This window comes from Apiospora kogelbergensis, assembly GCF_038363985.1.
Source record: "Apiospora kogelbergensis strain CBS 113332 chromosome Unknown utg000008l_segment0_segment0, whole genome shotgun sequence".
Classification (NCBI taxonomy): domain Eukaryota; kingdom Fungi; phylum Ascomycota; class Sordariomycetes; order Amphisphaeriales; family Apiosporaceae; genus Apiospora; species Apiospora kogelbergensis.
Window position 1 is genome coordinate 1,904,211 of NW_027117425.1, and position 27,306 is coordinate 1,931,516.

The 27,306-nt window shown below is 54.3% G+C and overlaps 9 protein-coding genes across 9 annotated transcripts; 4 read left to right on the plus strand and 5 right to left on the minus strand.

Moving 5' to 3' along the window:
• Window positions 1–401: 401 nt before the first annotated feature.
• Window positions 402–1,873, minus strand: PG998_012563 (uncharacterized protein; the record flags this gene model as incomplete). The annotated part of the gene is made up of 2 exons (XM_066879379.1): window positions 402–970; window positions 1,066–1,873. 2 exons carry the CDS (start codon window positions 1,871–1,873, stop codon window positions 402–404), a joined length of 1,377 nt encoding a protein of 458 aa, XP_066725763.1.
• A 1,044-nt stretch (window positions 1,874–2,917) lies between these two features.
• Window positions 2,918–4,274, plus strand: PG998_012564 (HAD-superfamily subfamily IIA hydrolase; the record flags this gene model as incomplete). Its single annotated transcript, XM_066879380.1, has 2 exons — window positions 2,918–3,171; window positions 3,236–4,274. The coding sequence occupies 2 exons, from the start codon at window positions 2,918–2,920 to the stop codon at window positions 4,272–4,274; spliced, it is 1,293 nt and encodes a 430-aa protein (XP_066725764.1).
• A 1,296-nt stretch (window positions 4,275–5,570) lies between these two features.
• PG998_012565 (uncharacterized protein) lies at window positions 5,571–7,982 on the plus strand (the record flags this gene model as incomplete). The annotated part of the gene is made up of 4 exons (XM_066879381.1): window positions 5,571–5,604; window positions 5,686–6,581; window positions 6,668–7,159; window positions 7,212–7,982. 4 exons carry the CDS (start codon window positions 5,571–5,573, stop codon window positions 7,980–7,982), a joined length of 2,193 nt encoding a protein of 730 aa, XP_066725765.1.
• A 410-nt stretch (window positions 7,983–8,392) lies between these two features.
• PG998_012566 (uncharacterized protein) lies at window positions 8,393–8,914 on the plus strand (the record flags this gene model as incomplete). Its single annotated transcript, XM_066879382.1, has 1 exon — window positions 8,393–8,914. One exon carries the CDS (start codon window positions 8,393–8,395, stop codon window positions 8,912–8,914), a length of 522 nt encoding a protein of 173 aa, XP_066725766.1.
• A 235-nt stretch (window positions 8,915–9,149) lies between these two features.
• PG998_012567 (SCO1 protein) lies at window positions 9,150–10,127 on the minus strand (the record flags this gene model as incomplete). Its single annotated transcript, XM_066879383.1, has 2 exons — window positions 9,150–9,578; window positions 9,693–10,127. The coding sequence occupies 2 exons, from the start codon at window positions 10,125–10,127 to the stop codon at window positions 9,150–9,152; spliced, it is 864 nt and encodes a 287-aa protein (XP_066725767.1).
• A 1,158-nt stretch (window positions 10,128–11,285) lies between these two features.
• PG998_012568 (uncharacterized protein) lies at window positions 11,286–13,738 on the minus strand (the record flags this gene model as incomplete). The annotated part of the gene is made up of 3 exons (XM_066879384.1): window positions 11,286–11,500; window positions 11,604–13,516; window positions 13,725–13,738. 3 exons carry the CDS (start codon window positions 13,736–13,738, stop codon window positions 11,286–11,288), a joined length of 2,142 nt encoding a protein of 713 aa, XP_066725768.1.
• A 7,351-nt stretch (window positions 13,739–21,089) lies between these two features.
• PG998_012569 (uncharacterized protein) lies at window positions 21,090–22,407 on the plus strand (the record flags this gene model as incomplete). Its single annotated transcript, XM_066879385.1, has 2 exons — window positions 21,090–21,621; window positions 21,683–22,407. 2 exons carry the CDS (start codon window positions 21,090–21,092, stop codon window positions 22,405–22,407), a joined length of 1,257 nt encoding a protein of 418 aa, XP_066725769.1.
• A 1,753-nt stretch (window positions 22,408–24,160) lies between these two features.
• On the minus strand, window positions 24,161–26,595 carry PG998_012570 (uncharacterized protein; the record flags this gene model as incomplete). The annotated part of the gene is made up of 2 exons (XM_066879386.1): window positions 24,161–25,142; window positions 25,184–26,595. 2 exons carry the CDS (start codon window positions 26,593–26,595, stop codon window positions 24,161–24,163), a joined length of 2,394 nt encoding a protein of 797 aa, XP_066725770.1.
• A 64-nt stretch (window positions 26,596–26,659) lies between these two features.
• On the minus strand, window positions 26,660–27,045 carry PG998_012571 (uncharacterized protein; the record flags this gene model as incomplete). The annotated part of the gene is made up of 2 exons (XM_066879387.1): window positions 26,660–26,925; window positions 27,000–27,045. 2 exons carry the CDS (start codon window positions 27,043–27,045, stop codon window positions 26,660–26,662), a joined length of 312 nt encoding a protein of 103 aa, XP_066725771.1.
• Window positions 27,046–27,306: the final 261 nt, after the last annotated feature.

Here is a 27,306-nt window from a genome sequence, read left to right on the forward strand (position 1 = left end):
GGCCGGTGAATGGGGGGCTTTTAGCACAACCAGCAAGCAAAGCAGCGGCGGCATATGCTCAGCTCTACCGCAGGCAAGCTAGCTTTTTGGGATGAATAGGGGAACCTTAATAGGCTATGGTAGTCAAGATGCGCCGGCAAATGCAATTCAATATCACTGACGATGGGTTCCCATTGGCCATATTTGTATACATCAACCTGATGCCCCCCCGGGGATTAGCAATGCTAAGGCAACTCCTTTTTGCAAAGCAATATCAGCTACCAACTCATCCACACGTCATCGTGGTGAGTATGGCATATAGTATGCTGCCAAAATCCAACGATCCATCCGCCCAACTCACTCTCCGGTCTCAAAACACGATATGTAGGTCTCAAGAGGCCGCCGATACGTGAGGCATGTGATCACTCCTCACTGATGACTTCCACCCAATTGTTTTCGACCTGGCGTCTCTCGTATCGCGACTCCGCCTCCTGCCGCAGCGAGTCCTCCGCCTCGAGCTTGTCGGCGGCCGCCGTAGCCGTCTCTTTAATCTGGTTCCGCACGGCGCTCATGAGTAACTTATACCATCCATTGTGCGCCTTGCACCGTTTCTTCTCGCACATGGCGCGCGTGGCCGCGTCGCTCGCAGTGTCCTCGTCGCCCGTGGCAATCGGCGTGTCCAGCTTACCCGCTGTGAACGTGGCCTGTCCCTCAGGCGTCTCGACCCAGGCCGCGAAGGCGTGGCGTACCGAGACGACGTCGAGGCGGTGGTCGTAACCGCAGCTGTCCTTGGTGAACTTGCCCTGCTCGATGGCAGCCTGTCGGCGCTGGTTGGCCCAGTCTATGAGCTGCATCATCTTCTTGTACTGGACGATCTCGTTGCCTAGCGCAAGACGCTCGGCTGCCGAGGTTTGCAGAAAGGCCAGCTCCTCGTCACTTAGGACGTCAGGACGTGTAGGTAGGCCGTTTGCCCAGAAACCCTCGATATTGCCTGTGCCATGTCATGTGTCAGTACAGAGTACGGTCCGTCAAGATACATTAGCCGTAAATGTATATCATCGTGATAGGGCAATTGTCTAAACGCACCAAAAGGGTTCTCCCCCAGCTTCCACTCGCCCTGGTTTGCAGTAGACGCAAGCAAGCCCATGAAATCCTCCTGCGTAAGCATCTCTGCCGCCTCGATAGTGGCGTTCTTCTTGGGCAAGGTACGAATCATTAGGTTCCACCAGGCATCGCAGTGCTCGTTGGAGCAAAATACAGAGCGGTCCTTCTTGCCGTACAGACGCGCGGGGTCTGTGCAGCCGCTCAGGGAGCAGGTCTTCTTGTACTTTGTGTAATTGAGATCCCCGTCGGTGCAGTTAGGACAGACGAAGCGCTCGATAAGCTTCTCGCCCAGCTCCTTGTCGAGGTTGATACACTCGCCGTGAAACCAATCCTCACATGCATCGCAGCTTATCATCCACCTGTGGTCGTCGGGGCCACGGCAGATGCAGTAAGGACCGTTGTCGATCTCGTCATCCGAGCTCTCGTCGTCGTCGTCCGGGACGACGGTACCAGACTTGGCAGCGGCAGCCTTCTTTGCAGCCTTGGCTCTTGCTTTTCTCGTCTTCTTGGGCACCTTTTTGGCGGCGGCAGTGCCCTTCTTCTTAGGCACTGATTTGCTGCCCATCTTGGATTGTGTTGGGGATGAAGAAGGTGGTTGGACGTCGTCCTCTTCTGGGTCGGGTTTCACCTCAAAGCCCGAATTTGCATGGTTGGAATTGCTTGGTTGCTCAACCGAATTCAGGATAGTTGCATCGCCGTCGCCGTTCCCCAGGCTACTGCTGCCCACACCAGAGTCTGCGTCTCCCATCTGCACATCCCCTTCGCTCTCCAGGCTATCGGGCCCCGCCATCTTTGTTCATGCACATGCCCGTGCAGGATCCCAGCAATCCTGAACCGGCGAGCAACTGAAGCCAACAAGCTTCAATCGATTCGATATATCCGCCTTCGTTTGTTCAACTCACGCAGCGACAACAACAACAAGGGGCGTGTGCTGTTTATGATGACTGCGCATATCCTGGGGCTCAGATAGCGGGAATCACAACGGCTTGGTTTATCAATAAGTATACCAGGGCAAATCTCAAAATCCGGTATTTCAACAATGCAAGATCAAGTTTTGGGCCACCTGAAGGTTTGTCTGGTTAATGAGATATCAACAACAGTGGCTCTGAAATGAGATGCACAGGCAGGAGATTATTCAGCCACTCGGCGCCACATGACAATAACGCCACTATCGCTTATCGTTGGCGTGTCGCTGTGGTCGATAAGTCTTTACGCCTATGAATATGAGTATCTACATCACGATTGTTCAATCGTGTGTGTGTCTTTGATAGTGAATGCGCATGGTTTTTGACTGTTCTAAGCTCCATATCGTCTTGTGGTTTTTGTTTATAGATATCGAGACCCAGTGACATGGCTGGCTTGCCATTCAATGCTGGGTTGGCTGCAGTATGGCCGATCTTAGCCGGGTATGATGTCTCAAAGTGCCGTCACCCAGAGCTATACTTGCGGAAGTGTTGAAACTCTGGAAATCATAGACGTGCATCACGTGCTCTATATGGTCTTCTAGTCGTTGATACTTGCGTAGATAAAGTCGTCGATGGATGAAGAGACGGGAGATGCCGAACAAGATGCCAGATCAATGACGGACCTTACATGCTCCGATGAGAACGGCCCCGACTTATTTGGGGTGGGTGGGACTCTCTCTTCTCCTGATGAGTCTTGACCGCGTCAATTGACTTTGGGCATGATACACATCCTAACCTTCCACTTACACACTCACTCAGACATTCCTTTGTAGCTGATTAAGCCGACATTTGTCGGCAAAACATGACAACTGAAGTAACTGTGTTTTCTTGAGATAGTCGCCGGTCGTTCTATCCGTTTCTGCTTCATCATGAGCGTCTCTCTCTTGCGCTCGTCCGTCTCAGCCGGGCTCCGGCCCCGCTCCCTGGCCAACTCCATCGTCCCGAGCTGCAAGGGAGCTGGCACAACCCAAGCCGCTCATAATCTTGGCGGTTCCGGCATCTCGCAGTTCACGCGTGCTCGCTTGTCTCTTTTGGGCAAATACGGCAACGCAAGCCGGAGCTATAGTATCGACTACAAGAAGAAGGATCTGGTCCAAGCACCTCCCTTTGCGTTCGCTTTCGAGTAAGCACTCGGCCTCCCCTGCAAAAGCGCAAAGGCGTGGACTTGGAGCTAATACCAGATATAGCATCGATGGCGTCTTGCTCCATGTAGCAAAGCCCATCCCGGGCGCAACGGAGACCCTCCGGTACTTGCAAAAGCACCAGATACCTTTCATCCTGCTGACGAATGGCGGTGGAAAGCATGAGAAGGATCGTGTGGCAGACCTGAGCTCGAAGCTGAACGTGGAGCTCTCGACCGAGAACTTTGTTCAGTCTCATACGCCTTTCCAGGAACTCGTCCATGGCCCAGACGGGCTCAAAGACAAGAACATTCTCATCACCGGGTCCGATGCCGCTAAATCGCGCAAAATTGCTGAGACTTACGGTTTCAAGAACGTCATTACGCCCGCGGATATTCTGATGGCGCATCCTACAATATGGCCATTCGAACCCTTGATGAAGGAGCTCTACGCGGCGACTGCGCGCCCCTTGCCCAGCCCGAAGCCCAAGATCGACGCTATGTTCGTATTTAACGACCCTCGCGACTGGGCGCTCGACATCCAGATCATCTCAGATCTGTTGTTGTCACAGAACGGCGTTTTGGGTACTTATTCGTCCAGGAATGGCAAAGCAGATTTGCCCAATGGAGGCTGGCAAACCGACGGCCAGCCTACTCTTTATTTTTCGAATGCGGATTTGTTCTGGGCGGCGCAGTACCACCACCCGCGACTTGGCCAAGGCGCCTTCCAGGCTGCCATAGCAGGCATATGGAAACAGATCACGGGCGGCACAGAGCTGCAACGGACCGTTATCGGCAAACCGTACAAGGAAACCTACGAGTATGCAGAAAGGGTTCTGAGCAAGCACCGGGCGCAGATGCTGGGAACCGAAGCTCGGAAGCTGGAGCCTCTGCGGAGCGTCTACATGATCGGCGACAATCCCGAGAGCGACATCCGCGGCGCAAACGAGTTTGAGAGCCCGGTCGGGACATCTTGGTCCTCTGTTCTGGTACGAACTGGCGTATATACAGATGATCGCGGAGAGCCTGCACACCCTCCCAGCATGGTGGTGGATGACGTGGCAGCAGCAGTAGAATGGGCACTGAGGCAGGAAGGGTATCGATAGTCAAACACGACGGGCGAAGGAGTGTAGACAGGCCGATGTTAGTAGTGATTATAGTGCCAACGAAGAATGCTCAGGTGGTGCTTTTCGTCAGGGGCTGGGTGGGTAGAAGCGGCCTAGACCGTGACCGAAGGCCGTTTCGGGCTTGGGCTGGTTTGGCTGGTTTGGTTGGTTTGGCTGACAAGATAACCCTACGTCACACTGGCAGAACCGAGAGCCAGGGCTGCGGGCCGCCACGATCTCGTTTGGTTTCATTCATGTATGCATGTACCTCCTGCTACCAGTACACAACATAGCGTACGTGCCCCAAAGCAACAGGAATGTCGAGGACATGAGAGAGCAAGAATCGGTGAAGGCAGCAGAGAAGTTTGGATGTTGGATCACAAGCTTCTCGGGCAGGGGACGAGCGACCCGCCTTTTACCCCGTCCATGTCCAGATCAAGGCTGGGCAGGTCCATTCCATGTATCTATCCATGTAGCTACATGCATGTGTACATACAAAGAAAGCACACCTAACTCTATTATCTATTCCTGCAAGCAAATAATCCATCTGCCTGCCCGTCTATCGTCCTCTCACCTATGCTTCCTTATCAAACGAACATCATCAGCCGACCGACCTACCCTAATGCCCTACGCTCCTACATACACCACAAATTGTCTGTCTTTCTCCAGCTCAGCCGCCATCGTACTGCATTCAATACCCCTCACCCACCCCGCCATCCCAGAGCTTTGTTGCTTTCGTACGCCCTTGCAGACGCCCACGACTATCTACGTCACCTTGATCCTCCAAAGTCCTAGACTCATCGAACAAACACCTGCCTCGCCGACCCATTGCTCATGCTGTGAGCTGTGAGAGTGCTTAGCGTGCAGCCATGTCCTCTTCCGCTCCCACCCCCACCCCGGGTGGCGGACTCCCGCTACGGTCTGCCATGAAACCGGACGACGATAGCGATAGACAGCAATCGTCTGCTGCATCACTCAAAGGTTGGTGCCCGCACTTCCCTCTCCTTATCTGTCTGCATATGTGAAACAGCCTGTCGACGTGTCAGTGCATGCAGCCTGCTTGTCATGACACTCACTGGAGATGGATGTCCTAAGATGAGCATGTCTCGTCTCACGCGCCGTTATAAGTGCTGGCTCGCCCCGCTTGGCACGGCTCAGCATCTCTGCCCTGGACACGCAGCTGTTTGCCCTGTACCACCTCACGATACAATCTCTGAATTCATGTGCGGACGTCTTGGCGCTAGACAGTGTGGCATTGGTCAGGTCTTTTGGGCATAGTTGTATCCAAGTCACAAGATGGAGAAAGTGCAATGTATCCAAGGAGTTTCGAGTAAGCTTCTACAGTTAGAAGAAACGACTGAGCCTGTTTCCGCATCATTTCCCGCGAGCACCTGTACTGACAATCTAGCAGCAGTCCAGATCGCCGAGCCAGAACCAGAAGCCCCAGCCTCAGAGGAAGCATATCCTAAGAAGCAGTTTTCCGCCGGCGTTGGCAAGCGCTTGAGTGGCCGCCCGCCTATTGTAGGTGCAAATTCGTCCAGGACATCGCTCCTGAGCCAGAGCAGCCTGGAATTGCCCAGTGGCCACGGGAGCAACCAGTCCCCAGTACAGGAGCCCCAGGAAATGGACCAGTCCCAGCCTCAGGGCAGCTCTCATCGCCATCGCCTCGATCATTATGGTGAAAAGCTTATCGGCCAGGTAGCTGAATGGCTTGAACACGAACGATTGAAGAAGGAGCAACGGAAGGGGAAGAAACACCACCACATCGGGCATCGAAGACCCTCTGCGGAAGGTGTCGAACCTCAAGAGCCAAGTACCTCGGTCGAAAGTGGTAGGCACCAAAGGAAGTATTCCATCGACTCTCAATCGAGTGACGTTTCTCTCGACCGACTTCAACGAATCATAGACGACAGCATGAGTGCATTAGGTATGAATAACATGCCTCACCACAGCCCGCGACTTTTGGCTCGGAGGCAAAAGAAGCGCTCTTTCCATCTGCATCGTGCTCAATCTTCCGATACGGAATACCATGACGGGGACGTCTTGGTCCCCAGTTGTGATGCCGTCCTCGACAACAGCAAGACCATGAGCTACTCGGGCGGTAAGGCCCTCTCTGCTGAAGATGAGAAAGCCCCCGTCTCTCGCAAAGAAGAAAAGGGACGCCGAGCTTGGGCAACCTTCAAGACCGACGTAATCCGCATTGCCCATACACTTCGAATCAAGGGCTGGAGGAGAGTCCCTCTGGACAGTGGCAACAGTATCGAAGTGGAACGTCTGAGCGGTGCACTTACAAATGCCGTCTATGTGGTCAGCCCGCCAAAAGACATGGCTGGTAAACTGGAGCCGGGAAAGACACGCCCTGCGAAGCTGCTACTCGAGTATACGGGCCGCAGGTGGAGAACATTATTGACAGAGATAACGAACTTGGCATGCTGCGTCGCCTGGCGCGGAAGAAGATCGGCCCTCGTCTGCTTGGCACCTTTGAGAATGGCCGGTTTGAGCAGTTCTTCAATGCTATCACATTGACGCCGGCTCATTTGCGTGAACCGGAGACCTCCAAGAAGATTGCCAAGAGAATGAGGGAACTGCACGATGGAATAGACCTGCTTGAGGACGAGAAAGAAGGCGGCCCGAGCGTACTCAAGAACTGGAACCAATGGCTTGATCATGTAGAGAAAGTGGCTACGTTCCTCGACAAGGAGCTTCTTGCCGGCGAGGGGGGATCAACTCCGGGCCCCGCTGATGCATGGAAATCACGAGGCTTTGTATGCGGTGCTGAATGGCCAGCGTTCAAGGAGGCGATTGCAAAGTACCGTAAATGGCTCTTCAACCACTATAACAGCCACAACACGCTGCGAGACCAGCTTGTATTTGCCCACAACGATGTGAGTTTATCCCTGAAGTCCACCGGCAAGGCGAAAATACTAATCGGCGCAGACGCAATACGGGAACATCCTTCGCCTCCGGCCCGAGGACGAACAATCGCCATTAATGCAGCCTCAAAATGAACACAAGCAGCTTATCGTCATTGACTTCGAGTATGCGGGACCCAACACGCGAGGTCACGAATTTGCTAATCACTTCACTGAATGGACCTACAACTACCACGATGCAAACACTCCTCACATATGCAACACAGAGCGATACCCAACACCCGATGAACAGCGCCGGTTCCTCAAGGCCTATGTCGAGCACCAACCGCAGTATCCCAGTGCTGGCACACCAAGGCTTCTTCCTTTGGATAGCCCTGCAGACACTGGGATCGCCTCTACTACAACTCCGGGCTCGACAAGCTCGATAGTGGATTTCATGCTCGACGCTCGTGTACCGCCAGGCGGTTGGAGAGAGGATGAGAGGCGCCGTGAGGACCAGAACGAGCAGGTCATTCAGGCACTCATGGAAGAGACCAAGGTCTGGCGTATCGCCAACAGTGCTCAATGGGTCGCTTGGGGACTCATGCAAGCCAAGATCCCTGGGCTTGACCTGACAGGTACGGATGACAACCAGGCAACGGAAGCCGAGGGAGCAGCGGCTGCTTCGGCTGCGGCGCCCGAGGAAGAAGAAGGACACGGAGACGAGTTTGACTACCTCGGATATGCTCAGGATCGAGCTTACTTCTTCTGGGGTGATTGCGTCCAGATGGGTATTATCAAGCTGGAGGAGCTCCCTGAAGACTTGCGGGGGAAGATTAAGACGGTTAACTACTGAGCTAGCAAGTAGCTGATCAGCGCTGTTTCGAGGATCATGGCTTGAACTATGGCCTGCCGTTAAAGGGTATCAGATTAGCAAGGCAGAATAATTAGTAGTTTATAGTTTGAATACAAAGCGTCATGTAGAATGGTGGAACTCGACACCTCGTTTTCTCCCACCGTTCCCATTGACTCTAACAGTTGTGATACTCTGCTCGTTCTCCATCTTATCGATAAGAACATCGTCATGTAATCTGGATCGTCTCTAAGCCGCTTATTCCGACGAAACCCTCTCCCACTCATTCGCCGATCCAGTTTCGTTCATCTTGATGAGGGGCATAGCTCTCTTCTATCTCCTTTCTCTGCATATGTGCGCCACTGCCTCACAGTACACTTCTAGTCCAGATCGTAAGCAGCAAGCAAGCAAGCATGCTACCCTGGTCCCGCTTCGCGACGCCCGTGTACAAGAACACGGGCTCGGTGGCCCGAGACCACCTGGCCTCGGAGCGGACGTTTCTGGCCTGGATGCGGACGGGCCTCGGCTTCGTCGCGCTGGGCATCGCCGTGGAGCGGTTCTCCCAGCTGGACCTGGAAGACCTCGTGGTGGTGTTACGTCACGGGCCCAGAGCTGTCACCTCTTCCTCGCCCGCTACCACCACCACCTCCACCACCTCAACCAAAGGCAAAGACGAAGAGCAGAAGAAGGACCAGGAAAAGAAGCCCCAGCTTCTGGTGGGAACCCTCATGGGCATGGGGTCGGGCAGCATCGTCTACGGCACGGCGCGGTACTTTTCCAACCTGCGGGCCCTCGAGCGCGGGCTGTTCAAGCCGGCGTTCCACGGCGTCGCCGTGCTGGGGGCGGCGGTGGCTGGCCTTGCGGGCGGGGTTTATGGTGACACTTTGTGGAGAAGGATGAGGCGGGAGGGCAAGGAAGATAAGCAAGAACCGTGAGAGGCGAGGACGCAGGAAGGGCGGGATTGTGCATAGGATGCAATCTTTGGGAACGAGCCACTGCCATTCTCTCGCAGTTTTGTATAGTACAATTTAGAGCTGTACAAGCTATATACTACATGTCCAGAGCAGTATGCAGAGCAGAGCGTGCCCACCCCCTGTTACAATATTTACATGTTCATCCACCACACCATAATCTTCATAGTCCTTTTTTCTTGTTCATCGTTCTCCTCGTTTACTGCTTGATCCGTCCTCGCCAATCCTTCACGTGGCCCAGGATGACCTTGGCCGCATCGTCGGGGCTGTGCTGGCGGCCCAGGGCCTCGACGAAGTCGCCCTCGGGGTCCATGAGGTAGAAGTAGATGCTGTGGTCAACGAGGTAGTCGACGCCGGGCTTGGCGTCGCGCGGGGTGCTGAAGTAGACGCGGTAGGCCTTGCAGATGTCCTTGATCTGCTCGTAGGTGCCTGTCAGGCCGACGAAGCGCGGGTGGAACTCGGACAGGTACGTCTTGAGCGTCGCCGGGTCGTCGCGCTGCGGGTCGCACGTCACGAAGACGGGCACCAGCGCGCCCGGCCGCTCTGCCTCCACCAGATCGAACATCTGCGCCATCTTGTCGAGCTCCTCGGGGCAGATGTCGGGGCAGTGCGTGAAGCCGAAGTAGACCTGGGGAAGAGAGAGAGTCCTTGAGTCAGCATACTGTATATATCCCATGCAGTTGATGCATTGCAGTGTCTCAATGGCATAAACAACACATCCAAATAAGAGAACAAAACTCACCAGAGAATACCGGCCCCTCAGGTCGGCGCTCGAAAACGGCTTCCCGTTCTGGTCGACGAGCTCGAAGTCGCCGCCCACCTTAGGCCGGCCGACGCCCTTGGTGGCCTCGGCGACGCGCTTGCGCTGCATGCGCTGCTTCTCGAACTCAAAGTACCAGACGAGGCCGCCGCCCGTGAGGACGAAGAGGGCGCCCGCCTTCCAGGAGAAGGGGCCCGTCCGGTACCGGCTCTTGGCCTCCTCGACCGTCTTGTGCTTGTAGCGGCGCGGCTGCTGCTGCTGGGCGCCGCTGTTACACCTTTGCGAGACGGCTGCCGTCGGGCGGCAAGGTTGCGTTCGGGCTGTGGTGGTGGTGGAGAGGAAGCGGCGGGAGCTCTGTCGGGCGGCTGCTACGGCGGCGGCTTGCTGCTGGCACTTTGGCACGACGGAGCGCAGCATCTTGGATGTGGCCGAGGGCGCGAAGGATAACGACATTTCATGTGCTTGGACGTACCGTGGGATGCTAAGTCGTCGAGCCCAATTCCAATTGCCAACGACCGAGAGCTCTGGTGATGATGCAACGACTGGCGTGGGCTGATGATGGTGGTTGGCTGCTGGTCGGCGAAAAAGCTCCTCGGCAAGTTCCGTGGTCTGGAGCTCTCTCGGGTACAGCGGTACATCCACCTTCTTGACTTACCTCATTCTTACTCTGGTCACGCAGCATGTTTTCATAGTCAAGACAAGATGGCCCGTCTCAGGAATGCAAAGGGGGCTGGATTCCCCTTTTCTTTCTCGCCTCCGCATTAGACTGTATATTTACAAGTACAACAGCGTCCCGTCATCAGAGCAAATAGATATTGTATGGCCGCTGTATACAAACTCCACCAATGTGTCTTCTTTCTCCATGCCAAAAAGAAGAGAAAGACGAAGAAAAGACCACGAAATCCCTGCTTCTTTCGTTCCCATGAACGACGATTAAGAATAAACAGCAAACCACTCCACACGCCATGTCTCCCTTATCAAGAGAAGAAGACCTCGCCAAAATCTCGTCGCCAGAACTCTTATCTCCGTCTTCGTGCCACTCCCTCCTTCGCTCATGATCCGCGCCCATCGAAAAGAAATATAAACAGGTGAAGGGCGATGCCGAGAGAACGCGCCGTTATATGGAGGCAGAGGGAGACGAACGACGAACAGATAGAGACGCGACAAGACTGAAGAAGGAAACCAAAAAAAGTACCAAAATGCTGGATGCCTCGAAAATGCGACCGATGCTGCCAATGACCTGATCCGCGCTCATCCATCTTTTCTTCGTAAACTTGCTCGTGCCACGTCTCGAAACTCTCGTCCGATTGGCAAATTTGTGGTACAGACGAGAAGTTCTAGGCACTTGTCGGGGCATCAGAGTCCAGGTATCTGATTCACGAGGACAAAACACGTCTCGCAAGTTGTCCATGCTCCGCCACATATTAACCCAAATCAGCCTTGCTGCTGACCACACTGCCCATAGTACACCCCGTCATCCCCTCTCCCCCAAAAGACCAAAAAGATTCGTGATAGACTTGACTCGAGAGACAGAATTATGAGTCAAAGGGCTTGAAAATCCAGAAGGCAAGCATGTTATCCGCGGCTGACTTGGCTGTGGCTCGCACTTGTGCGGCTGCGCTCATCGTCCTCCTCAATAACGTCGCTGAGGCGGGTAGGATGGTGATGCCGAGGCGTCTGTTCCCAAGAAGCACCTGTGTAATCGGGCTCTGAAGCGTATGCAGGCTGCTGCTGACCGCTGCTAGGCGGGTAGGGGACGCCTGGTTGCGTTGCCGGCGTTTCGAACTCTTCTGCTCGTAAGTCAGAATTCATTCACGCGAAGAAAGGGTTGCTAACAGGAGGATTTCCGATAGAGCGCGTACCCTGGGTTGGGTTCGTCCACCTCGTACTTACCTTCGCTGAATGTCCCTTCAGAGCCGTAGCTATCCTGATGGTGGACAGCTGGTGGCTGTTGATAAGCGGCCTCGCCGGCAGATGCAGCTACAGGCTGCACAGCCGGGGCTTGGGTATAGTCGGGCCGAGAGGCTTGGCCTCGCGAGTAATCGCTGGGGTCGGCCTGGCCGTACTGTTGGGGATCGCGTTGGCTGTTATGTCGGCTTACACCCTGAGTCATGGGTACTACCTGAACACCGCCAACGATGGTTGGGTGGCCGAGCTGGAGAGATGCAGTGCGATCGCGTTCTTCCTGTTCCCGGCGGCCGAGCTCCTCCCACGCGCGGCGTGCCTCTTCCTTGGAGATCTGCAACTCCTTACGCATCTCGCTGAGCTGTTTCTGGACCTTAGAGGACCCCTGGGCGTTCTCGAGTGCCTCACGTACTGCATCGGCACGACTCCGTCGCTCCTCTTCCAGCGCTGCTTCGAGCATGGCTGTGACCTCCTGGTTACGCTCCATTTCAGCCCTCGTCTCAAAGAACCAACGTTGAAACTTGCGTTCTGAAGAGGCTCGCAGTCGCTGGAGTTCCACGACGGCATGGAATAGATTGGCACCAGCCGACGAAAGGTCTGTGACTTGGCGAGACAGTTGTTGCGAAAGCGGATCTTGGTTGATCTCTTCCGAGTTCTGCTGCAGTCGTCGAATCCAGAACGAGGTCAGGCCCTCCCAATGCGCAGAGAGAGTCTCCCATCGCTCGAAAGCGTGCGGGAACGAGTTTCTACCTCGTCCAATAGCTGTCAAGGAGTCGGACCCTGACCCTTGTTGCGTCTTAGGCGCATTTCCCGCCGTTGCACCGCCAGTGGGCGCGCTCGGAGCTTGCGCCGGAGCTGCGTTTGATGATGTTCGATGATGGCGCCGTGGGGTTTCCACTTCAGCACCACCGGGTAGATCACCTGTGCGGGTGCCGGGGTTAGTCGGCACACGGCCACTGGCCGCAGTGGTTCCTGCCGGCCGTCGTGACACATTCGGGTCGGTAGGAATGGCACTTGAGCCAGCTCCAGTGCCAGCAGCAGCTCTGCGCTCTGCATCTCTTCGCCGCGCCTCGTCGAGCATGTGGGCCTCATTCTCAGCGTGCTCCCGCTCCTGGCGCTCTCGTTCCTCCTTGCGGGCAGCTTCACGAGCTTGTCGCTCTTGCATGATCATCCGGGGACCTCTAATACCAGACGGCGAGCCATGAGGAGCACGAGCAGGTACGGGCCTCGAAGATGAGGCACCGTTGCCATTTGTGGTGGCAATGCCACCTCCCAGCAAATCACTCATTGAAGCGAGCTCTTCAACCCAATCGTTGCTTAGTTCCTTCGGTCCGCGCAATGTTTCTTCCAGAGCATACAAGATAGCACTGTGCGTACGCTTCGATATGCGGACAGCTGGATGGGGATCGGGCAAGTCAGGACCTGGGGGATTGGTGGTGTCGCGATGGTACTGCGAAGGCGCGCGCGGTAAGGGTTCGTGGTCTTCGTCGTCTTCGCTGCTAAGTTCTTGTGAGAGCTGCCTCCTGGCTGGACGCGGCCGTGTACGCGTTTGCCGTTGGCCTGATTGCGATTGTTGTTGATCAGCAAGAACAAACTTTCCCCGAGGTCCAAGCGTTAGGGTGACTCGCGCACTCGACGGTTGCTGAGCCGATGGATCTTGGGGCTTGGGGCTTGGTGTTGCTGTGAAGCGAGGTGTGCGGCGTAATGCGCGATGATGCGAAGAAGGTGTTGTACTTTGCTCGGGCACAGTTGGGGGCGGAGTTTGAGTTTGCGGAGCGTGAGGAAGCCTCGGCTGGTGCTGCTGGCGCTGGTAGATTTGGGTTTGTGCTGGTCGCTCGTGAAGGTCGTGACGGTCGTGAAATGAGGATGGGGGATTTGGTTCGGTCAGCTTGGCTGAGGTGCTCCCGGGCGTATGTGATGGAGACAAGATGACGGCTTCACCACGGCAAGTGGTGATAATCTATGAGACGACTCGGATACTGCAGTCCTTGTCTCACAAATATATAACTAAAAACTGAGGAGGGTGGTCGATCAAGCTTAGCTGATTTGGTTGCCAAAAAAGCTTAGTGTATCCCTAAGGAGGTGGGTGTGGGTTGCGTTCATATGAACCCGAACCCGAACATCTGCGATTTTGGAAGGGTTGAGGTGCACCCTTGGCGGAGCACGATCAAGTGAATACAGCGTGATGGTCGGCGGATTTGCAACAGGTTGGCAGCAGTGTGGGAAGTGTGGGAGGGTTGTGATTGTGAGGTGCAAGGAACTATCGTCGGGGTGTACCGCCGACAGTCGATGGACCTTGGACAGGGTCTTGTCGTGTCTCGTCTTGGTGTTGATAAAAAATCCGGGAGGCTGGTTGCTGCCAAAGGTTAAGCGGTAAACCCGATGGCTGGTTGACCGACCTGAGCTTGAGCTTGGAGCTGCTGGGGTGGAGGGCGGAAAAGAGGCCAGCCAGACGCGTCCGACCATGCAATCAGACAAAACGGTCAGTCAATTGATATATAAATCGGGGGGGAGGCCAATTGACATCTGAGACGGTTTCTGGATGATAGCATCAAAGCAGATGCGGTCCTGCACAGATGGGATGAATGAATGAACGAACGAATGAATGGGTGCACACGATTGAATGGAGTTCCAAGCTTCTTGCTGTTGTCATCGCACCCAACTCAACCCTGCTGCTGCTGCTGCTGCTGCTGCGCCTGTCACTGTTGCCCGACCCGATGATGCCAGAGTCGACCTAACAGCGCCAGCAACAGCGCCAGCACTTGCACCTGCGCCGGCGGCCTCACGAGCTGCCGATTGGTGTGGCGAATATTCTTTTCCAAGTGACAGGCGAGGTTCCGATACCATACCCATATACCAATGGGTCTCTGCTTGGGCGCAATCTTTGGTAGTATAGAGAGATGATGGATACCAAAGCCGGAAGTCTGGAGTGAGAAGACTCGGGACCACGCCAGCGCAGTGGCACGGTCCTCTACGACACCTGCATCTTGCCGATGCCTTTACACGTACTGCCTTGCTGCGTCTTCCTACGGAGTACTTTGTCACCTTATTTAGATATGTGATCTATTGGGCCTCAGATCGACACTTAGTTAGTCTTTGATTTACAGAGATCCTTGGTTCGTTAAGTAATCAAGTAATTAGCTCTCCGCTGCACGACTGCTCTTCAGTTCTTCGGTCCTGAGTTAGTCAGCCAATTGAGATTTGAGGAGATAATCAAACAAGACATTCGATCTCAGGAGCTTACTACAAGATCTGAGACAAAATCAAACAGCCCGGAGCTGAAGCGTGATTTGATGTGGCCATCTCATTTACCCGGGAAAGACTCGACAAATTCTTGCTTCGTGACAGTCTTGTCCGCCAACTTGGTTGCGCTCATGCTTCTCTTGCTCTTGGCTTGGCTGAAATGGAGCTCTAGATCGCATTCATTAGATCATAGCTGTTGCGTTGGCACTCTGGTGACGAAACATTTCCTGGTTAGCGTCGTATACCCTGCTCGTCAACCCTGTCCCACCGACCCAGGGGAGCGGTCCCGGGTGTCCACTCAGAGGTAGGGGCAAGGGGAGGGCAGGGGGGTTGCTTTGGGCAGAATGGCCTTTGTGTGCAGACTTGTGTGCAGACTCAAAGACTCCAACGCCATCCTGTCGAGAGGGCTTGAGCTGACAGTTCCTAGAGTCAGCCAGGCCGAGGACGGCAATAGCATGCCGCTGTGGACAAGTCCGATGGAAGATTTTTCTTCCATTCTGACCCCGAAATGATGGTTCAAAGTGAGACCTTTCTCAGGAGAATAATATGGCAGGCAACCTCTACCTATTTTCGATGTGTCGTATGGTAATAGCTGCTCATGCAGGTAGGTCTTAGGGTCACGGATAGAAGCAGTCCTGCACAAATTTGGAGAAGAGAGCTCGGAATCATGGTTTCTGGTTTTCACGTGTGCCAAGGTTTGCAAACCCTTTTCACCCTCATGGGGTTCAACAGCAGAGAACGACCGGTCTCGTTTTTGGCCAATCGCACGGGGATGGGACTGCTATGGTTCATGTCCGATGAATCCGGCTCCCACGAGTCGGGTGAGTTTGTATGGCATCTGGCATCTGGCATCTTCCGGGTCCCGACCCATACGGGATATTCATTGAACCTATCACAAATCGCGCGTGTGAATGGGACCGAAACGAAGAAAGAAAGAGAAAAAGGATCGACCCGTCCCTCCACGAAGATGAGCTTGAACTTCTGACCAATCACAACGCGACGAAGGGCCTGTCACGCGAATTAACTTCCGGGAGCTTATCTAGGATCCGCAACGTTCATGGGAGGGAAGAGTGAGCATTGGACCCGAGAGCCTCCCGGCCACTGTCCAGCCCTTGTCACGTCAAGCTGATTGTGAGACCGGCCTGCCTATGTACATGTGGCTGGCAAGGTTCGAGACCAGGCTCATTCGCTGATGTCGGCTACATATAGAGATGCTACTGTCTTGCAGTCATGCATGCTGTTGGGAGACAGGAAATCTCTTCAGTGTGAGCACCATGGCTGCAGTTCTAGGCGCGGCCGGCGCTGACATCCGGCCAACTTGCAGGAGTTTTCAGCTGCGTGATCTTGCCGAACTACGAGAAGAAGACTCGCCCTTCTCATAGCATCGTTGCCAATATGTCTGGAGCTGGAACCGCTGGGCCAAGTAAACCCACTGCCTTTACTTTGCCAGGCTAGAATACTCACTTCTTCCGGACTGCATAAGTTATCACGCGCAAGACCTATCTGATGATCAATCTTGATTCCGGATGTTGTCCAAATCTGGTTGTATTCTGCTCCTTCACCGTCTCTTCGAACCGCGCTTTGACTTTTGTCAGCTGGACTCACTAACTGACTGCCTTACTGTGGTCTATCCAAAGCAAATAAGCATGGACAGAAACCTCCGTCCTCATGCGGCACGGCGGCGTATAGCCAACCTCTTCCCGGTATATGTACTACATCGACCTTTTCTGTCACAAAGTGTAGCCCGCTCTCACTGCCACAAAATAATACCGCATGCCGGCGCCATACCTAGGGGACGAGTGGACCCTTGGGTCTGGCGGGTAGGCCTGTCCGTCCCCCGCTCCCACACTCCAACATAGTAAATGCGGGATATAAGACATGGCCCAAACTGCGTACGCAAATTCGTGCCTGAACAGCTGCAGATACTCCGGGGTGGAGGACTGCTTTCAGGGGCGTTGTTCTCATTGGGGTTCGTAGGAGGAGCTCCACGATGAACCTGACGGGGTAGTTCGACCGGCGGATGTTGTCCTTCCTGTTCGAGTGGGAGCTGCCGAAGGGCCGAGCCCGACAATTATCGCGATGGCTAAAGCAGCCTGCAGACGCCGACATAGATGTATTGGCCCATCGTATTTAGTAAGGCCTTGTGCTGGGATGCTCTCCTTTGCGGAACTTACTACTTGCCAAGAGAAGAAATATTGAATCCTACTGGAAATACTGCATACTGCATAGGCATACTGCATTGCATGCGCGCTAGCCCGTTCGATCAGTAGGTCCTGTCCGGGATTGGTGTCCGAAGATAACGGAGGGAACAGAGTTCTCCCGGGCGCGCAGCACAACACGGCTCTGGTGAGATGCCTTACATAATGAGTGGCCAATGCCTCCCAGATGCACGATTGGAACATGTTCGAATACATTAGGGTTTGTCGCAATTTTCAGATGAGATGGTGTAATGAGAAGAAGTATGCTAGATGAGCACTAGAACACGTGGCTGTCAATCTGGTTCTGTCCATCCCGGTTTCTAGAATCACCGTCGTGGGAGATAAGAGGTTGATGAGGGTGTTAAGGTTGATTGCACAACATCTTGAATTGAGAGTTGTGTTACTTTCAGCTAGAAGCATATCCAGAACCTTGGAAGTAACACGAGAAGCCCATCCACCACCCTGTCAGGTAGGCCTGAAGTGGAGATTTGCTATACATTGTACGTACATAGGTATGTATGCATGCCCCCTCCCCTGTCCCTGTGTCTGTCTGCCGGGGGCATGATGGGATCTTGATGAGAGTTGAGCTGCCCAGGTCTGCCCAGATTGCATCCTTACACAAGCCCTCCACTTCTGACTGTCACCCCGCAAAGTATGGACGCCAGTTGCTGCGGCACTCATTCATCAAGATTGGATGATGGATGCCTTACCTTGTACCGGTTTTACGGCGCAATGCCAAATGTAGAAGTTGGGTGCTGCCCGAAGTGCTACCACGTTTTATGGACCCAGATCAAGTAAAGGACGATGTATGCGTGGAATCGAGGCATTAGGCATGTGGCGGTAGGAGGAGGGGAAGAAGCTAGAATCCCCGATTCAGGTGAACTGCCGATCATTTTTCCTTCTTGTCTAATTTTTTAACATGTCTATCCGGCCCTCTGGCTTAGAAGTTGGAGAGAAAACGACTGGACCAACAAGCTGGAGACTTTGGATCTTGAGCCCATATTGGTGGTGCGACAGGCTGGCTTGGAGATGGCTGCATTAGGAAAGGGAAGTCGGATGCAGGAGAGTTACGCGTAGTCTGGCGTGATTGGGCCGAAAGGAAGGGGAAAGAAAGGCGAGAACGAGAATAGCATGGCTCTAAAAGAGCCTCACTTATCTGCACATGCAGCCTTAGGCCGTTGTGTTCTCCGCAACAAGAATAGTCCAAGTAGTGCACTGTATTAGCATGTATGTAGCTGAGAGGATACACCTGCGACGTAACCTTAGACCAGCTCCCCCTGCCGGCCCAATTGCACTGCCCGGAGCGCCGGATCTCTCAGAGACAGAGATGTGTATACTTTTATACACTTCCACTTCTACCCACCAAGTCCAACCTTATTGAGTCGTATGCAGGTGGTGGTTCTTCCCAGAAAAGAAAGCAAAAGCGGATGGTAAATCCTCCAATTGGTCCCGGAGAGGACGGGAGAGGGACAGAGGCTTGGAGCGGCTTCATCCTCAGGCAGACGCGCTTCAAGCCGTCTGTTTCTTCTTCTGGCTCTGATACCCAGCTAGCCAGCTCATCCTATCTTCTCACCAGAAAATCTAAATCACACCGAGAGACGCGTAGCTCTTGCCCATACACCCACCTCCCTCACCTATGCCCAACTGTAGCACACACTACCCGCAGACTAGTTTCCATCCTCCACATTCAAGCACAGTATATCCCGTTAGGTGACGGCGGTGCATACACAAGACGTACGGAGTACAAGCCTTCGTTTGTGGTGGGCTGCACCCGCGCCTCCAACGGCATCCTCCTCCCTCACCATTGCTAGTTCTACCATGTCTACTTCACATCCGGGGCCAGCCAGCGTGGACAGAAACACGATTGCGCAACAGCAGTCAATATCTGATCTGGCTGATATCATATCCCGGTTGTCTGTCCCGGCCGACCAGACAGGCCATATATTTCTCGAAAGAGACGTGTCTGCCGCTGTCCCAGAGTCGTGCGGCAGCCTCCCGGCGCAAGCGGCCCAGGAGGTTCAAGTGGGCCTCCCCAAGACGGCTCTGCATGCGCAGCCTACATATACCGTGTTCACAGTGCGTCGAGACCAACCACCACCATCTACCATCTATCTGTCCCATCACATATCCGAAAGTGATGGCAGAAAACTAAGTTCGTGTGTCCGCGAGTAGGGGGATGGGGAGGTGGGAGGTGGGGGAGACGAAAAGGCGGCGGCCGCCCTGATGCATCATGTACTGTGGTTCGGCATGCACTGCACTGCCTGTGTGCGGAGCAGGAACCAGCGACGCGTTCCTATTGGGCAATTGGGTCGCGCAGCAGTATGCCGATCTCGAATACATTCTTCTTCATACTAATACAGATACATTCGGCATTTGTGGCGATCAGCCGCGTTAGAGCCACTGTGCTCTCCAAATCCAAGATGCAGGTACGTTATGCATCTCTGTGTACAATAGTTTGTTAGCTCGACCGCATACCACTTCCCTCCCCCCGTCCAGTGCCCGTCCCCTACAACGCCTCCAAGTCGCTAAGCCCCAGAGCCCCGGAGCCCGCACGTTGGAAATCGGCGTGTTCGAAAACCAAGGAAGAAATAGCATGGTGACGACGATTGTCTCGGTGTTCTCGGCCTCTTGCATTTAGGTTAGTAGCCACTTGCTTCCGAGGCTAAGGGCTATTGACCATGCTGCATACAGAATGTGACAACAAGTTTTACATATGGGGAACCATGCTGTTGCTGTTCCATGCTTTGCTGTGTGGTTGCGTCGTGTCCATCCCATCCCAGTCCGTGTTTACACAATCAGATGCAAGAAGCTTGCTCGGCTTTTGAAGCTTCCCACCTAAAATTAGTGTCCAGAACGGGGGCCAGCTTGGACGCCCAGATACAATGCAACGCTACGTACCAACAAGGAAACTCTATGGGGCCTGTCTTTCATACCGTCTACTAGTAGCTAGTAGGTATGCAGAGAAGTCTAGACGCTACCCAAGCATCTGGCCCGGCGACTTTGAGGCGTAAGCGCGATTCTGACCGTCCCGAGGCGAAAGAGAGAGGGGGAGAGCGCATCCCTCACATTTGACTACAGCCCTTTTCTCGGGCTGCTCTACTAGGGAGAACGTCTAGGTTCGTCGATTGTTGCAGACTGGCTGGAATGGGACCAGGTAAAGAGGGAAACGGAACCCGACACATTCTTCCCGCCCTGCACGGATTGGTCCCGAAAAGTCACTCCCATTTCCATCGACCGTCATGTCTCCGTTTGTTGTTTATGGCGAGATACCAGGCGTCCGCCCTCTCGGCTGCCCGTCGATTCTCACGAGCTCCATCCATCTCATGTCATGTCATGTGTTCGCCGTTGGCACTAGCTGGATGCTGCCGGGTCACTGCAGCTCTCTTGGACGCATTGTCTCCCGAATTGCTCCTTTCCCAGGGCCGCCTCCGCCACCAGCGCAGAGGGCTCGAGAGCTCGAGAGCCTTGGGTCATGAAATGGAGTCCGGCGTTTGTCCCTCGCAGTAGTCGCGCGTTTTTTCGCCTTACCCACTACCCACTACCCTGGTTGCATTCCGCAGGCCGTGGCGTTAGGGCGTCCACTTGCGAAGGGGGCCCAGGGTGTGCCTGGGGCTCGATCGAGCAGCTCGCAAGACCTCCCTTGCGATATTATGCAACTTTGTACACCCGTTTTCGCCTGACAAGTTCGCTTGGCCCACGCAAGGTGCAGCGTGCAGGGGCATTCCATGTCTATCACTTACTTTATCTACTTTGTACAACTGGACTTGTCCCTCGTGTTTTTGTTGATCCAAACACACCCCCGCCTGTCTCGTCCCCGTCTTAGAAGATATATCTCCTGGAACTCCCGCCCTGGCGATCTTGACTCTCCCTCCCCCAGAGCCTAGCTTTCTTGGTACAGGTTGTCGACTCCCCCTCCCAAATCATATATGTTCTTTAAGTAGTCGGCCTCCCTTGTCCAAAGCCTGTCACATCTCGTCATAGAGACTCAGATTCAACGCTCCATCTCACCAAAGGCATCGACTGCATCGCGATCATGGAGTCCAGGAACGCCCTCGACAACATCCATCGAGATGACTTCCTCATGGGGTTGGTTCATGGGACCACATCAGCAGACGTCACGAAGAACCAGCAACAACCCTCGCAGCAAGGCATGACGGCAATAACTGACATGTTCAGTCAGAAGGCCAACTTCTCATATCCCCGGCCGGACAGTCGGGTCATACGGCATGAACCCACAGTGAGTCGATCGTCGATGACCTCCAACGGATCCGTCCCAGGCATGACCGATGCCTCGGACTCGGAGGCTTCCGCCGACGACGACTTCCACTATAACGCCTCTGCCAGCGAGCTTTGGGACAGCTTCTGGCCGAACGACGCTTCTAGGATACCAAGTCTTCAGCAGCCTCAGGGCTCAAGTAGCCCCAGCCTTGACACCTCAGACTACTTCACTGCCACTACCACCCCGTTGGAAAGGTTAGAAGATGACGACACGATCACTCTTTCTTCGGCGGAGCGTTCGTCTCAGCAGCTGAAGGCTTTCCAGTGGCCCCTCCCCAATCCCAGAAGTTCTCGCGTGAGGCCAGTTCCTACCAGGAGCCCAGCAACAACGACTTCCGTATGCCCCAGGACACTACAGGAAGGATCGACCTCTTCGGGTCAAACCTCTATCCCGGCTCGGTCAACCTCCCCTGGCGCCTGAAGCACCACGACAGCAGCATTTAATAAAGCGCAAGCCGCTGCGGTCCAGCAAGTCCATTGCCAACTTGAGCGTTAGCAAGCCCCGACCCCACCTCCACCCCCTGTACGAAGCACCCACAGCCTCCACATCGAACTCGACCATCATACAAGACATCCAATCCCTCCCCGTCTCCCCGGCCTATTCAGAACCGCCATCGATGTCGTTGCGGCCCTCGGCCTCGGCCTTCGACATGCGTCGACAGCACGCCGAGGACGCCGCCGCTGCCCTCTACAACAAGACCCACCACAACGCCACGGCACCCCTGGCCCCTCTCCCTCCCCGAGCGTTCCAGCAGCTCGAGCAACAACAACCGACGATGGCCCAGCGGCCCGCGCGGCCGCAGATGGAGCGCAATGTGTCTGTCTTCGAGTGCGACTCGGACGACGACAGCGACTACGAGGCCGAGAGCAAATTTGTTCGTCGCCTCACGCGCGGCCTGCAGCACAAGAAGAGCACTATCGGCGGCGGCGAGCGTAGTAGCAAGACCCACGGCGCCTCAACGCTGAGCCCACCTACCCCCTCCGGCCGGGCATCCAGAGACGGATCCGAGACCCGGAAGCGAGGCGGGTCTCTTGGCCGAATCCTGGGACTGAAGAGCCGCTCATCCTCATAAAACCCATACGTTATGCTATGCATAGTTTGACTATCACCACACCAGTAGTTCACCTCCTCTGCATTGGTTTGTTTTCCCATTTCTTTTCCAGAGCCCGGTTCTGAGATGGACTCGGTATTCGTTTCTGGAAATGAGATTCAGCTCCTGGCTTATGTCGGCATTGTTTGCCCTCACCGCCAATCAGTGCGGCTGATACACAACATCCAATGGCAGCGCTTCACTGCCATAGCACTCGCTATACACTACCCACCCACGCAGTCCGTCAGCCCGCCGCCTCTCGAGACGGCTGGCTGATTACTTCCCTGGGCATAACGAAACGAAGAAAAAAATCAAACAAAAAAACACATACAACATGACACGACTATGCATGACGGAATGTTTTTATGACAGAAGGATTCGGGAAACCGGGGAATGAACCATGAAAACGAAAACCAAATCTCTTTTACTGGGTTTCTTGCTCTCTTCCCTTTTGCGGAATATCTGAAAAATGAATTCCGCATTGGTATCCCAGCTTTGCCATCGCAATTATTTCCTTTTCTGTTGGTCTGCTTCTTTCAGAGTTGTCCTTTCATTTTCATTTTCCATCTTGATCTTTTGGTTGCGGGCGGCTCGCTGTTCCGATCAAAACTTTTATCTCATCATGGCAATGCGCTTGACATCATTATTTGTTACATCATCATCTTCGCATTGCAGATAGACGGCGGAAAGAACAAGGGCGCGCAGGGTGGGCTTTTTTATTACTGGGCTAAAACAACAATAAGGATCGAATAGTCGGCCGGGCTATGAGTGTATGCTGGGGTATTACGGGATCGAGGAAGAAGAAGAAAAACTTACCCGGTTGCGAAACCGACAAAATTCGTTGATGGCTACTGATGGATGATACGACAAAAGACGAACCAATGATAATGACTACGGACGGACGCAGAAGAAAAGGGGACTATTTGGAAGGACAGATGTCGCAGAGTCAACATCAACAACGCCAGTTAAAGTATTTATATTGTGTTATGTCCTGTAGCATGAACATGAAATCATATATAGAAATGATAATGAGTTGTATTCTTTAACCACCTTTACACAAATGCATTCTTACGATCCCTCAATGACGCCTATTGTCATTATATTTATGAAAACAAGCAAGCAAACGGAGAATGATTATTATAGAGTAGGCGCTCAAGACGGGAATGTTTATTTGCATTCAACCTTGGTTTCTACGCAGTATCTGCTAGCAGGCTTGCTTTCGCTCGCAAGCACACCCACCACCTTCAAACATACACACTCACTCACTCACTTCCCCTTAACTCTCCTCCAGAGATGTATCCTTCCAATTAATGTGTCGTATGCAACTCGTATGTATGTCGACGTAGTGCCCATGGAAATCATTCCATATGTCTTTCTCTATAACGCCATTGCCTTCTCGTAATCCATGAACCCATTATTCAAATGACCACTTGGCCACGTAAAATCCAAAAAGCGGCAAGCACATATGGCTCGCTCTCATTTCTCGGGTCATTGCAACCCTTTTTCCTCATCCTCCGCATTGAAGTCCAAACTTTATGTGCTATGCCGGATAGTGTAACGCCGGCCAAAAACAGTGTACAAGTAGAAGTGTAAATGCATTGGGCAAAGCTTCTGTTTATACATGGGGTGTCGTGTCGTAAATGCTCTTTTTGCGGAAAAAAATATTATGTCGTAGTTGAGATGGTCGTCGTCATCTTTGACTTGTGTCGTGATCGTCAGAGAAAGAAAGCGCTCGCTAATCAAGCATTTGGCTGTTGCCCGTATTTACAGGTCTAGAAATCTTATGGTTATGTGCAACGTGAGAGCCTCGCAGCACCGTGTGCTTGGCCTTCTCCAAAGTGGCCGGGTCGTGCAGCTTCGGGTGCAGCCTCTGCGACGGGAGTTGGGTGAACGTGGGCAGACGCCGGATGCCGAACTTCTCCTCGCCATGTTGGCCGTCGCCAATGAACCAGCGGCTCTGGTCCAGGACATCGGCGTAGGCGTCCAGTTTCCCCTTGAGCGCCCTGCGGTCACGCGGCCACTGGAAAGCCTCGTCGGCCAAGAGCTCATCGTTTGCGCAGAAGCTAACAATCTCGGCCACACAAGTAACCGCGTGAGGAAGGCCAAATTGGGCCCTCTTGGGTATCAGTGCAACCAGGGCCAGCACGTAGAGGACGAGCAGAGCGAGCAGGATGGCGTACGCAGGAACGTTCGGATACATCCGCACGCCGCCTGCTGGTGGCGTCATGGCCATGAACAGGCCCCCGGCCAGTACGGGGATCAGAATGAACAGGTTGGCCAGGAAAGAGATGCAAGCTACGCGCCAGTGACGGTTTTTGAGCGCCCTCCAGGTAGCCTGCAGTGGCAGACAAGCAGCGTAGTCAGCGAGCAGAGACGTCTTGGCCCTCGAACCTTCCTTGCGGTTAAGCTCACCCCAGGGTGTCAGGATCCGCAACGTGAGGTCGAGTGACTGGAACATGAGGAACAGTACAAGACCAATAAGCGACGGAACGAACGAGTAGAGGAAGTCTGCCGCCGAGAATGCGCCTGGAATAGGGCCTGCTTTGAGGGCGGGGAGGAAGCCTTGCTGGATATCGGTAGTTGGGGTGAAAGAAACGACGAAAAGCGCGATAAGGAGTACAGAGGCGGCCACCGCCCACAGTACGACCTGGCTTGTCCGAAAGCACCAAGGCATGTAGCTGTGGAGTCTATCGGTGCCGTCCTGATCCGCCAGGGGTCTATGAGACGTCCCGCTGCGCCGTGAATCCCTATCATGGACGAAGGCGCCCCCATCTGTTCGATATCGACTTTCTCGTCATTGGTCGAATGCCCAATGCCGTGCCATACCCAACTCGGGTCGTCTGGGGTAGACCAATAGCCGAGTCGGTCCCTGTTGCCGTCAAGTCTATCCCGAATCTCGGCCCTGCTCGCGGCTGTCTCGGTGCCATCATACAGCTGCGCCGAGTTGCTCTGCGCCACCAAATGAATGACATCAGCAATGTTCCTGACATCCCAGCCAGGTCGCATACCAGTGCGCCTGTTACGCCAAAAGATTATTTGGATGATGGTGGAAATCAGCAACAGCACATATAGTGCTACCAGAACCCAAGCGACACCTTGAACGGTCGCCCAAGACCATGTCCCGTCGACAATAATCACCGTGAACAGCGTACTTTGCAGCGGGATCGTAAGGCTGGCAATCCAGGTGATGACATTGGGTACCCAAACCTGCCATGTACTAACAAGTTGCGGCCATAGGAATGACTTGGGATATAGGGGTAGAAAGGCAACACCACGTCGATATCGTAAATCGTCGGATGCCATGGCCGAAAAAGGCAAAATGCGGAACGCTGCAGTTACAACACATTGGGCGTAAATCAACAAGACGGCCGCAATAAGCTGAGGCATAAAGCGGAAAACGAAGTACTGCCCACCACCCATCGAGCCACTGTAACCTGCCAGGCCGTCACGGCGGTCGCTATAGACGGCACAGAATATGAGGGCTGCAATCATCAAGGTGCATAGCACTGCTAGGGCCGACAACGACGGGGTCCGGAGGATCCATGGTTTGTACGTGAGTGGCGGGTGGCTCCTGATATGCGCGGCATCAGCATCCGAGCATGTGTGCCAGTGGTTAAGGTGCCGAGGGGAGCGGTGGACGTGTTTTGGACGGTTTCGCGACTCATCCATCATGGCCTTACCCTCACTCCCGTACCACCCCGACTGGTCGCCCCATTGATATTCCCCATTGCCGTCAGGACTCGATACTTGCTCTCTTGACATAGCGGGCGGCTGCTCTCTGGACGGAGCGGGTGGCTGGTCGTTCGCGGCTGGAATAACGCGGTCACTAGATAGGGCACGCTGCAGCCGTCGGGTTGCCAGCAACTCCTCCGGGTCGACATCCTCGTAGTAGTTGGCACTGCCAGACTGAGATAGAGACTCATGGGCAGGAAGGGGGTCGAAAAGTCCCGGGACGGTGCTGGGCATGTACCGCATCATGGGATTCTCCTCATCAGCGCCGGAAGAGTGCGCCCCCGAGATGCCTCGGCTATTCCGCTGCCGGGTCAAGGCTTCAATGGCATGGTGGATGTAGGGGGAATCATCGATTCCTGGGGTAATGGACTCCTTGGTGGCGCGGAGCATGTCGTCTGTCACCACATTGGCGAGGGACTGGTATTGAGGTCCAGACATGGCGACAGGTTGTTTTTGAAAACGGACCAGTTGACGGGGGATGCAGGCTCGGGAACTTGGTATGTTACCGCCCGTTGCTGGCTAGGGGGTCGTTTGTTCCATACGCCGTGCCGAACGGAGGCGGTGACGGAGCGAATGGAGCGATGGCAGAGGGCGTGGAAGGTGAAGCAGGTGTAGAGGGTGGTAAGGGCGAGATAGGCTCGGGTTGCTCGTGAGGTCGTTGTCGCAGATGGCGAAACTCTGGGATGGGAAGGTGTAGAACGGTGGCTTGTGATGGGCTCGTCGTCGGTGTGGCAGCAGACGAAAATGTCCTATAGGTTTGACTGGACCCTATGTTATGGCAAGTAAGCAGCAAGACTTGACCAATGTTGACACGAGTAAGAAAATGTTTTCCGAGGACGTACGGTTCTGGCCGACATAATCAGAAGGGAGGCCTTGGTAGTTGGCCATGGTTCTGGAAACGTGGACAGCCAGCAGAGGGGGTCACTTTGCGGCCTAACACGCTCCACTCGAATACCACTTGGATATATCGAGCCAATAACTTAAGTTGGTATACTCCAGGTAGCCGCTGCAGGTTCCACGGTATGCGTGATTCATAGCTGCAGGAACGCGTTCTGGCTCGCTCTGGTTGGGGGGTTTGGCTTTTTTGCTGGATCGTGGACTGGGGGGCTGGCGAGCAGTCTGGATATGCGAGGTTGGGAAGACTCCCCC